This window comes from Castor canadensis, chromosome 12 (genome assembly GCF_047511655.1).
Source record: "Castor canadensis chromosome 12, mCasCan1.hap1v2, whole genome shotgun sequence".
Taxonomy (NCBI): Eukaryota; Metazoa; Chordata; class Mammalia; order Rodentia; family Castoridae; genus Castor; species Castor canadensis.
Window position 1 is genome coordinate 27,549,051 of NC_133397.1, and position 13,092 is coordinate 27,562,142.

At 35.8% G+C, this 13,092-nt stretch overlaps 1 protein-coding gene across 10 annotated transcripts in view; it reads left to right on the forward strand.

The window, feature by feature from the left end:
• Positions 1 to 13,092, forward strand: part of Birc6 (baculoviral IAP repeat containing 6) — a 218,981-nt gene that overhangs the window by 188,167 nt on the left and 17,722 nt on the right. For 9 of the 10 annotated variants that reach the window (XM_020180666.2, XM_074049470.1, XM_020180699.2 and 6 more), the window contains one exon: positions 12,414 to 12,559. In XM_020180666.2, coding sequence (XP_020036255.2) covers positions 12,414 to 12,559 — 146 coding nt within the window. Of the gene's footprint in view, positions 1 to 9,323; positions 9,497 to 12,413; positions 12,560 to 13,092 lie in introns of those variants that run through there. The other variant, XR_012439655.1, reaches the window with a different exon arrangement.

The following is a 13,092-nucleotide window of genomic DNA, read 5'->3' on the forward strand; positions in this document are numbered from 1 at the left end:
TGAAAGATTTTCAGCAGAAACCTCATCTGATTTGCATTCTAGAAAGGTGATCTTGGAGTTATGTAGTTAAATGATTGAATTGAGAAGTGGAACAAGATTAAGTTGCCATGAAAGATTTTTCACCCTTGTCGCCTCAGCAGATAGAACTGTCTTGTATCCTTCCCCATCCTGCCATTTCTGAGGACTGAGACTTCAGTTCATTAGCCCTCTTGCTCTTATATTAGGACTTAATAAAAACTTAGTTTACAGATAAAAATATATTCCATATTCAGACACTTAACTAAAAAATAATATATTGTAACTCAGAGTTTTTTTTAAGTTGGTAGGGATCTTCAATAGAGTACAAGTGCCATAGAATTTGAGTCTAAAATTCCAGGCAGAAGTTTCCCCAGATTGATCCTACCACTTGGCTATTTAGTGGACATAGTCAGGCAGATAGCCATTATGTCTGGTTTGATACAGGCCCAGTTATTTGTGGAGCCTTTGAATGGAAGGGTACCTGCTTCCATGGGCCGATGTTCTTTTTCTTACTTAGAGCTGCCATCCAAGCTCACCAGGCAGATAGAATTTGTGTAACAGCCAGTAGGTTTTAAAATCAGAATTTTCCTAAAGCCTTGTGTACATTATTTTGGGATTGTCTAAATCTTAAAATCAAGTAAGTCAGACAGTTTTCATGATTCAAAACTGAAGAAAACTTTTCTTGGTAGAAATTCTGTGTCAGACTGAAAAGCCTCAGCACTTACGAAGAGCTATTAGATCTTGTGCCATCGAAGATTATTAAATTTTTTTAGATCAACTAACATTTTTTACATAAGCTTAAGTGTTTATTTAAAGAGCAAACTTTGTATTGCTACTGTATCAGAAAAGCAAGTACCATTTGTTATAAATGGAAGATAAGTGTAAAAATAAGCATACTATTTATTGTGAGTAAAATAGTGTTTACTTACTTGTTTTAGAAATACATTAATCCATATACTTGGAGGTATAATCATTTCCACTTTGTAAAATGAGAAATGGAAAAAAACAACATGATGTTCACCAACAGGATTATTGAGTTCAGATTCTATTCCTGTATGTGAAACTATGCAGCAGTGGGGAATGATAAAGTAGATGTGTATTTTTAGATGTAAAAACGGTTCTTTGACACCATTAAATTTTGAAAAGTAAGTTGACATTCAGCATAGTACAATGACTTTTCATATTTTCATTATTACTGGGTAATTTTGGTCTTTTTTCTTTTGATGTACTGTCCTATGAACTTAACTGTGTGCTTAGATTCCCATAATCACATCACATGCAGGATGCACGGCAGGTTCCTCTCACTAAAAGACTGCCAGGTGCCCTTTGCAGTCTCATCTTCATCCCATTCATGACTCCTGACAACCACTTGATGTATTTTCCATCACTATAATTTTTGCCTTTTCTTAGGTTGTAGAAAGAAAAAAGTGATCAAACTAAAATAGAAATAGACTCTGACACCAGGGCTCCTGTGTTTTAAAAAGGGAGACTTAGCAGACACTCAATATTACCAAAGGTTTACAGAGACCTTCGTAAAACTTTCTCCCTTGTGATTGACATATTCAGTACTCTGTCTAACTACTACTTAATCTCCCTACACTTTGGAATACACTGCTTAGTGGGATTATGTACCTCCAGCGGAAGCGTTGTACAAACAAGAACTAGAAGGGAGGAGAAGAAATGGGAAGATGTACATTAATCATTTTACTCCCCCTCCCCTCAAAGGTACTGGGACTTGAATCTGGGGCTCGGCAAGCACTCCACCACTTGAGCCATGCCCCCAGCCCCAGTCACCCTACTCCTTTTCCCAATTTACAAAGTAAGAGACAGCCAAACTAACCTTGATTTTGTTTTTAAATGTGGCTGTAATATACAATGCTATGAAGTAGCCTGGTTTTTAATTTAATGAAATGCTTCTCTTCCTTTTCAGTGTTTGCCTCCATATCCTTAATGATAGCCAGTGTCCTCATTTGGCCCTCTCTAGCTGAAGTGCCTTCTAATCCAGGTCGATCCTGTTCAAGGACTTTGCCCTTTTCCTTCAAGGCAAATATTTACTTCACAGTTCTTCCCCACATATGGAGCAATAGTATAATTTGCTTAAAGAAGGAAATGACCTCTTAATTTTGCAAGGTGGCATTTCTATTTTAATAAAAGGCAACCCCGGTAATTCTTGGACAAGGGAATGTATAGGAGATATAATATTGCTTGGGTTGTCATCTATAGTTACATTTAGGTAACTGTGCCAGGGAGTATACTAGATAGCATTAATATGATAGACGGTTACTGAACTTTCTGTACATCCCAAGGCTTTAGTAAGAAGGAATGCTAGAAAAATAACTTGGGTTGACACAGTGACACAATATGTAAGAATTGATTTTATAATTGTAAATTTCACTATTATATGTGATAAGTAATCTAATTATAAATGTGTATATAGACAGTATCTGTGAATGAGCACACATATAGTTTTGAAAGTAACTCTGAATCCTTTTTTTTAATTAAAGCAGTATTGGGATTTGAACTCAGGACGTCACTTGTTAAGCAGGCACTATACCATTTAAGCCACATCTCCAGCCTTTTATCTGCTGGTTATTTTGGAGATGAGATCTTGCTTTTGCCCAGGCTCACCTGGACCCTGAGCCTCCTGTTTTACACTTCCTACCATCACAGGACTGACAGACATGCACTACCATGCCCAGCTTTTTTTCATTGAGATAGGGGCTTGTGAACTGTATTGCATGAACTGGCCTAGAACTATAGTCCTCCTGATCTTAGCCTCCCACAAAGCTGTGACCACAGTTGCACTGTCTGCACTCAGGTGTTGGTTGAGATGGGGTCTGGTAAACTTTTTGCCCAGTATGGCTTTGAACTGCGATCCTGCCAGTCTCAGCCTCCCAAGTTGCTAGGATTATAGGCCTGAGCCATTGGCACCAGGCTGAATTTTCATTTTTGAACTAAGACTTCAAGACATCTTTCAGATTTCCCTCACTTATAATTACACCTTAATAATAAAATGGTTCTCTATAGTTTGGCAGCTGATTATTATAATACTGTGATGAGGTTGATATTTGTTGTGAACAAGTCACTTTTTGGACTTGTTTGGTGCATTAACCTATTGACATTACAAAGGGGCAATTAGAAGTGATTTATTGTGTCTTTAAAAAGTAGCTGGGCATGGTGGTGCATGCCTACAATCCAAGCCACTTAGAAGGTGGAGGCAGGAAGATTGAGATTCAAGGATAGCCTGGTCAACAGTTAGCAAGCTCTTTTCCAAAAAACAAACCAAAATCAAAAAGGACCAGGGCATGGCTAACATGGTAAGAGTGCTAAGGGTGAGGCTGATCAAGTTCCAGTACCACCACCACCACCACCACCACCACCACCACCACCACACACACACACACACACACACACACACACACACACACACACACACAGCAAACAAAAGAAGCTTGATAATTAATTAGGATGCTGTTGAGTATTTACTCTAGAAATTGCCTTATGAGCTTCTTTAAGAACAGCAATAAAGACATTAAAAATAAAGAGTAATAATTTAAAATCCTTCGGTTTGGTGGAGGGGCTCAAGTAGTAGAACACCTGCCTAGCAAACATGGGGTCCTAAGTTCAAACCCAAGTGCCATCCCCTTCTCCCCCCCAAAAAAATTAAAATTCTTAATTTTATGATTGTGTGCTCCTACTGTCTGCTACCTCTCCTAATACCTTCTTTCCAGATCCATACTTCGTAATAATCATATAACATTAATTTAAGTTTATAAGTCAGCATGGACAAGTATACATTCTGGAGACAAAAAAGGTTATAGTTCTTCAAAGCAGAAAATTTTAGATTCAACTCTTGCCAATTTTCAACTGATAGGTAAGGTTAAAGTTAGTAATTCTCAGGATTGTCTTTAGAAAGTAAAATGCTTTTAGGAATATGCATGATATTTTGTGCATTAACTTTATAACATTCTTAAAATGTTCCTTAACTGTACCTATAGAGCTAAGTGAAATTTTCTTCTCAGGCTATTTAAAATCATATGTGTAATTTTTTTTTAATTTTACTGTTTTTGCATTTACTCATGTGTATACACTGTATACACACATTGTTTATGTACACAAAAAATTTTTTAAAAATTGTTTGATGGGACCGGGGTTTGTACTCAGGACCTTGTTCTTGTTAGGCAGGTACTCTACCACTTGAGCCACTCTGCCAGCCCTTTTTACATTGATTATTTTTGAGATACGATCTTGCTTTATGCCTGGGCTGACCTGGACCACAGTCCTCCTATTTGTGGTTCTCTGTGTAGCTGTAATGAAAGACACAAACCGCCATACTCAGCAACTGATTGACATGAGGTGTTTTGAACTTTTTCCTGCCTTACCAGTCTCTGCCTCCTGAGTAGCTAGGATTACAGGCTTGAGCCACCATGCCTGGCCTATCATATATTAATTTACAAAATGATGTGTTTCACTGTGAGTTTTAAACATACAATGTATTTGACCACAATCATCCTTCATTACCCTCTCTTACTACCTTTCCTCTTGCGTAACAGACCTCTTTCTGTCTTCATGTTGGCCTTTATTATTTTTTTCCTCCAGTTTAACTTAGTCTGTTTTTTCTGCCATCATCTGTACATAAAATCTAAAGAATGAGAAGAAAGGTGTGGTGGGTGCATGCCTATAATTCAGTGCTCAGCGACAGAGATAAAAGGATTGCCACAAGTTCAAGATCAATGTGGTCTACAAAGTGGCATGGTCCAGGCTAGCCTGAGCAATATGAGGAGACCCTGCTTCAAACAACAAAAAAAAAAGAGTTGAGCATTTTAGGAAGCTGTCATCAGGAAAGGGTTTTAGTTCTTTCTTTGTGTTTTTTCCCTCTTTTGACTGTTTGAGACAGTGTCTTGCAGGGTTGTCCAAGCTGGTCTGAAACTCACTGTCTTTTTGTCTCTGCCTCCCAAGTGCTGGAATTATAGGCATGCTTCACTACACCTAACTTAGTTCTTTCTTATTCTTTGAAATTTTTTGTAATTGTTTGAACAAAAATGTGGAAGTGGTTGACTAAACCATAAATATTGGTTCTGTTTAATTTCATTTGTCTATATAATATTAAGTAGTTTTTTTATTTCAGAGAAATTACTTCAACAGATCAAGTGGACTTCCAAATTAATAAAAACCCCTTATGCCTCTTTATTATCATACTAAGGACTTAATAGAACAAAACAAAATCTTAGTTTTCACCCATCAAGGATTTAAATCTAAATGAAATTCACTTTGTTAGCCAGGGTCTAAAAATTTTTATTATCCTGTTTTTCAGATGTTCTCAGGGTGGCAAATATTCAGTCATTTTGTGTTTGAAACTGTTCTTTTTCCTGACATGCAGGAAAAAGTGTATCAATTTTTCATTTATTTTATCCCAAAAGCGTCAATTTCTGGCTTGCTTTGTTGATTTCATAGTTTATTTATTTTTATGTATGACACTTTCAATGTTTAGACCTTTAGGCAATGGGAAAAAATAGTTCCCTGTGGAGGGGTAGAGAGAGAGAGAGAGTTCAAAAGTACCAGGTACGTCGATGGGATGGTACACATCTGTAATCCCAGCACTTGGGAGGCTGAGGCAGGAGAATCTAGAGTTTGAGGGCAGCCTGGGCTACATACATACTCAGACCTTGTCTCAAAAAATCACCGCAAACAAACAGCCTTTGATTGGGTGTTTCTTCATGCACAAGGCCAGTGCCATTACAGTTTCACACCAGTTGTGAGGAATCAGAATCTGTTGAAAATGAATTTTCTAAACAGATTGGTGACATGGGCAATAAAAAACAAAAGGTTTCCTTTTGTTCTGCCAGTTTAAATTAGTTATGGTTAGTGTAATATTTCTATTCCAGTCTCTGTGTTTTATTAACTTCTCTTCTAGTTCCTTAATAATATGCCACTCTATCTTATTGTAGGTGAATTTTCATAAATTTATAGTTGCATATAGTTACACTAATTTTTGGGGAGGTGGCGTGGGACTGGGTTTAAACTAAGGGCCTCATGCTTGCTAGGCATGTACTCTACCACTTGAACCACTCTGCCAGCCCTATACAATAAATTTAAGGAGGTAGTAATGTAGTCTTAACTTTCTGTGTAGGATTTACAATCACTAAATTGCTCAGGTATAATTTGTTTTTCTTGCTATATGTTGTAAGCAAAAAAGATGTTTATTGGGGGAGGGGGAGATGGCCCAAATATTGTATACACATGTAAGTAAATGCAGAAACGATAAAATACATATTTGATGAATCATAGACATAGTTATTCTAGAATTATTTGCAAAATGTAAGTTTACAGCAAATCATTCATTATTATATATATTCCACAAACCCTTCAAAATTAAACTATATGAAGTTATATAACTGTAAAAAGGTGTTTATTATATATGTTTGACAGAGGTTGAAACCATTCTGCAGAATTTAACTATAAAAGTCCACTAGTAGATTACAAAGCTAAGATTTAGCTATGATTTTTTGGATTCCTGTTAGGTATAGTAAGGAAAACTACATGTATGAAAGAAGATAAGTTGGCTGACTGAGCACAGACACTTCTATTTCTTTCTTTCTGTCTGTCTGTCTGTCTGTCTATCTATCTATCTATCTATTGTGGGGGCATTGGGGCTTGAACTCAGGGCTTCATACTTGCTTGGCAGGTGCTCTACCACTTGAGCCACTCCACCAGCCCCAAGACATTTGTATTTTTATAAACCACTTCTACCTCCTACCCAAATAGTTCATTGATCACTTAGGTTTCATATTTGTAATAATGGCTGGACTTGAACTGTTAGCTGGTTCCTGAAAAATGCTTTGATCAAATGCCAACATACAACTTACTCAATTAATAAAAGGCTCCTAAAATTATTAATTGACTTAGTATTTCTCCCTCAGTAGTATATTAATGTAAAATTGTTATTGTATCCTTTATCGTTATATGAACTGTTATCTCAGGTGAAATTTCAGGCATTATTAATATTGAAGTCTGTTGTTAAGTAACATTTAGTTTATAACATATTTTGGGTACATCACAATTAATAACTTGTCTGTATTTTAGATTTTTAAAGCTGAATAAAGGTAATTTAGATCGCCCTATTTTAGGAATGAGGCAAACAAGGTCTCTGCATATTGTGACTATTCAGTGCTGTGGTAAATAGTTAAGATTTTCCACTTAAACATCTACTAAATCAAACGTAACCTCTGAAGAGCAGTTAGGTTTGTGCAACCAGTGATCAGTTCAAAATGCAGGTAGGGACTAGACTGGTCTGTGAGCTCACTTCAGATACTGAGGTTGTATGAAAATACTTTTGAAGGCTGCAAAGGCAGTTTGGTATTACTTGTGAATAAATGTACACTTCATTGCTTTTTTAGTGGCAGGAACAAAGGGGATTATTTTATCTCTGACCTTCTGTAGCCTATTAATCACATTTTAGAATATTCACTGTTTTATGGGTCTATCAAGAATTTGAGAGAGGATTTGCTAACAAAGAACAAGTTGTAATTGCTCTCAGGACAGGACCCATGATTCTGCTCACAGCAATATGTTGTGGACATTAACCTTTTTGACATTGCCATTTTTCTTAACTGTCTCAAAGTTTCTTCCCTGTGGAAAGAAATCCACCATATTTGTAAAATAACTGGTAAAAATACCCCATTTTCTTTTTTTTAATGTATGTGGGGGAGGGAAGAGATTGGGGTTTGAACTCAGGGCTTCGCTCTTACAAAGACACTCTTCCACTTGAGCCATACCTACAGTCCAATTTGCTCTGGTTATTTTGGAGGTGGGGGTCTAGAACTATTGCCCAGGCTGGCCTCGAACAGTGATTCTTCAGATTTCAACCTCCCAAGTAGCTAGGATTAAAGGTGTCATTTGCCTGCACCCAGCCCCACTTTCTATTTATTGCCCTGAACAGGCAGAAATTATTTGACCCACTTTTTGCAAGTTTTATTTTCTGTCAGATTCTCTTATTTTAATCCCCTCAAGAAGAATATTGTAGGATTTCAGTCAAGAAGTTTTAGTTTGAGACCGCCTGTTTCTATTAGAAAAACCCTTCCTAGTTTCCTTCCATTTTACTTCTGCCCCCCTTATGCCTACAGAATTAAAGCCAGTGAGCGATTGATATACTCATTTATTTCCTTAGAAGGTTTTTTATTTTGTCAGTAACTTTATGCAGATTTGCTTATTGTCTTCATTTTACTTGGTGTTAGAGACAGTGAAGCTGTATGGTTAAATTTCTCTGGTTCAGTTGAGTTAACTGGTTCAGTTGATGTAAACTGATGAAGTATACTGTTTGTGGCCATCCACTCTGTCTGCCGTAGCATGCAGTACCATAATTATTTCTGGTGTTGTTTAATCTGCCCTAAAAATTATATCTCTGTTTTAAGTGCTTTCTTCTCATGCATTTCGTTTATGCTTTTCAATACAAGGAAGGTTTTTTTCCAATTACATTTAAAGCTTTAAAATGAAACTGGTTCTTCCACTTAGAGTTTAAGTAAAACTGGAAAGAAATCAGAGATAAAAGCTAAGCTTTACTCATGGAAAATACTTTACAGAGGTCTTTTCCTCATGTACTGGTACATTTCCTCAACTATTTTCATTCTTTCTATAGAACTTAGGAGGAAACAACTTTTTACTGTAATAATTCTTTTAAAAGAAATCCTTCAGTTTACCTTTAATCTTAATTTGTTTTGAACTGTAATTCCTAGCAATGTACTTTAGAACTAAGGAGTACAATGTTGATTGTTTTATAGGTAAATGTATAAATTTATTTTATAGTTTTCAAAACTTCTTCCAAGGTGCTAATTCTCCATAGCTCTGAGTTGAGCATTTTAGCATGTATTCTCCAGATAAGTTGCTGTATTTTTTAAATGATTATTTCAACTATGTGATACTTTAAATCATCTTTAGAATTAGGAGTGCAGGGGGCCTTTCCTATTATTCTACCAAGAAAATAGCTGTAGGAATCTGTTTTGAATTTATCAAATGTAAAAGAACATAATTCTGTTGTGCATTTAGACTTAATATCCAATTCAGTTTTGTAGTATGAGTAGAGACAGTTCAAAAATTGAATATGGAGGTGTTTTTTTTTCTTTTTTATCCTTTTGTTTTCAGAAAAAGAATTGCCCCTTTTGCTCACATCCTACTTCAGATTATATTTCAAAGAGCCAACATTTGCCTAATTTATTAGCTGTTTAGTTGGAATTCAGAATAGTGGAAAATGTTTGCAGATAATTCTGTGCAATAGTAGAAACTTCAGTTGCTTCCTCGTATTTCTTCAGGGCAGTGATCACAACCAGATTCAACGTATGCACAAAGCAGCGGATACCATGGTAGCGGCCGTCGCTGATTGCTTTTACCATGTTGGATCCATTGTCAGTCTCAGAGAACTACTTCCAGCTAGGTGCCTTGAACTCAAATAGCTTTTCACACAGACTTCAGGATGTGAGCTAAGGTATGGCCTTTTTTCATGAGCTGGGCCTACATATGGGTTGACAGTAACCTGCAACTTTTAAAGAAAGAGGACACTACTGGCTTATGTCAGACAATGAATAGTTGCAATCATTTGTAGGCAGATAATACATATCCTTTAGATAGTCAAATACTGTCTACCTTTTGGAGATTATGCCCTCCCCCCTTTTTCCCCTATATGTTTTTGTCAAAGAGACTATGCAAGTAAAGATTCTCATTAGAACCTATGTAATAAGTTCTCAGATGTATCTGCTTTATGATTTTTCCATTGTCTTCAGCATGAGTTAAGAGCATTTCCTTTGTGGATTTCATGTTTAATTTAAAAAAATAACTTCTAGATTCTTGTACTTTCTTAAAACTTAATTTTGGTTTAAAAAACAAAATTTGCCATCCTGTTTACATTATTTTATTAACCTTCCAGTAATCTTTATAAAGCTGGAATTAGGAAGTTGTTATTCATGAACAGGACTTGAAGTTTATAGTCAGTGGTTTTGTGAAGATAACCTATGTCAAGATGGTGACTACCATGAAGCTTTAAGTCGCATCAAGATTGTTTACTCTCCATGCCAGTGGTTGTTGTTTCTGCAAGGAGATGGTACCATTTTTTGGGAAAATGTTTTACTTTCATATCTACCTTCTTTACTTGGCAGGATATGTTCCTTTAAGTGAAATCTTTTATTATGAGTACAGTAGAACATCTGATTGATGATAGACTTAGGAAATCATCTATATTTTAATTTTTTCATAGTTACAACAACAAGTTTTCCTAAACTACTTACTATTTCTCATTATAACTCTAGTGGCCATTGTATTAAGAATTTTATTAAGCTCAGTAATAGAGAATCCCTTATAATTTGATTAGGAAAAGTCCTTGTAAATTCAAAGTGGGTACTGTCAAGAGCTTTTGCACCTTTCTTGATTCACAGTGTTTGATACTGATTATTAATAGCTTTTAATAAGTGCAAGTAAAAACCTGCTTGAGCTCCCCTACCACAGTCATTTCTTTATTAAGAAATGGCCAGGGTCAGGGTCAGGCAAAGTTGCACAACCTGTAATCCCCAGTACTTGGTAGGCAGAGATAGAAATATCACAGTTTGGGCCCAGCCCAGAAAAAGTTGACAAGACCCTATCTCAAAAACAAGGTGGGCCTGGTGGTGCATGCCATTGATCCTAGGTACTCAAGAGATGAAGTAGGAGGATTGTGATCCAGGTACAAAAGTGTGAGCCCCTCTTTGAAAAACAAACCAAAAGCAAAAGGACTGGAGATGTGGGTCAAGTGTTAGAGGGTTTACCTAACAAGCATGAGGCCCTGAGTTCAGTCCCCAGCAGCAGCTCCCAAAATAACTAAATGGTCAGACTCACTATTAAACCGTAGTTTCAGTTTTACTTCATAGCTTTCAAAGATACTGTGTCTTGATAATAGAAGTAAAACAGCTGATACTTCTGTTTTAAACATTGACTGTCTTCTCCTTACATATATACACACAGACACGTGTTCATGCACTCATACATAGAAGCTGATGGTTGAAATGCTGTACAGTACATGCACATGACGAAGGAAAGCAGATATTTGTTCTCCATGACTTACCTATCTCAGGGAAGATAAGAGAACATAATAGGTAGGGCAATAATGAAGTGACACATTGTGCCTCTTCAATTAAGTCACCTTGCCAGGTGAGATAATAATGTATACCTCATAGCTAAAAATATCTGTGGATACTTATTTTTTTTCACTCTGTAGGACTCAAATTCAGAATACTTGTGTTAATACTCTATCCATTTGCTCTTGCTACCAACATGAATGGCTTCCTAGTTTGCTACTTTATAATCTGCCTATACTTAAGCACTAAATTGCTTCTAAGCAAAAGTTTGTCTTTGTGATAAAGGTTCATTTTTGTATGTCAAAGGCATTATTTTGTTATGCATTCTTTTATATTAGTCTTTTTATAGTTCTCTGTAATTATGTCTACTTTGTGACATTATTTTAATATAATGGCAAGTTCTTTGGTTGATAGATGTACATCTAGAAATTAAGTGATACGTAGTTTAGATTGTACCTTAGTATAAATATTTTAAGCACTTTGATTTATGTGTAATTTCACTTTTAAAATTTCTATTTAATGAATTAGTTAAGATGTAGATTCTCTTTTAAATCTAAGCAGTGAAGATTTTATCATTTAAATAACATGTTCTGAGAGTTGGACTAGAAGGAAATAATGTTTAGTTGTAATTTTTAGTGACTCTTGTATTAAAATCTACTATATTCATCTAGACAATTTAAAGAAACATACACTGATGTCCTATACACTGAAATCTTGCTGTAACATACCCAGTTATAAGAATTTGACATAATGTGTGGTACATTTAGATCCTGAGAATTAATAGAATAATGTCTTCTGAATGATTATGTCCTAAAACTTAGCATTTAATTAAAGGTTCCTTGTACAGAAGCATGTTGTGGGGGGCTGAAGGTGTGACTCAAGCGATAGAGTGCCTGTCTAGCAAATATCAAAGCCCTGAGTTCAAACCCCACCTTGTGGTAAAAGGTAGTAGTGAATCTACATTTTACTCTAAATATGAAGTTTCTTTTGCTCTGGAAAATTAACAACTGAGTGAAATACAAATAGTATTAAAATTAAAAAGTTTATGATTATTTTGAGTCCCACATCTTAGAAGACAGAAGGGGTAACCACCTGTCACATGTAGGAATAAAAGTGATTTCTCTATGTATTCATAATTATAATTATGCTACAAAAGCAGTAATGAATCTAACTTTTTGTATATTATATACACATTGTCATTTTATTTTTAACCACTGGTGCTGACATACGGAGGTTTTAGTTTTCAATCCTAAAAAATTTTCCTTGTTTCTTTCCATATTTAAAAAAAAAAAAATTCAGATCTAAAAGGGAAAATGTTAAAACAGGAGTAAAACCTGATGCATCTGATCAAGAACCAGAAGGACTTACTCTTTTGGTACCAGACATCCAAAAGACTGCTGAGATAGTTTATGCAGCTACCACCAGCTTGCGCCAAGCAAACCAAGGTACAGTGTGACTCCTTTTAGGCTACTTTTCATTTGATCGTAAAATGCTTCATTTAGTTCCTGAAAAATCACCTTTCTGTTCCGACTTTGTTACTGGGCTTTTAAGTTCATTTACTTAAAAAGTCTGGTTTTGAAGGCTGGGCAACGATGGCTCATGCCTATAATCCTAACTACTTGGGATGCTGAGATCACGATGATTTTGGTTCAAGGCTATCCTGGGCAAATAAAAAAAAAAACAGATTAAAAAATGGTATGGAGATGTGCTCCAGTGATAGAGCACCTACTTTGCAAGTTCAAACTCCAGGACCACTCCCCCTCTACACCTCCCCCAAAAATGTTGTTTGTCAGGTTTCAGATATGAATAATTTCTAGTTTTACAATACTTATCTCTTATATACGATTGCTAATACTAAATTTAGTCTGAGATCCTGTATCATAAATTTCTATTCATGAAATTAAAAAATGTCATCTGGTAGGAAAGTAGTACATTATGACTGTGTATGAGTAGCTGGTAGAGTGCCTGCCTAGCAAGT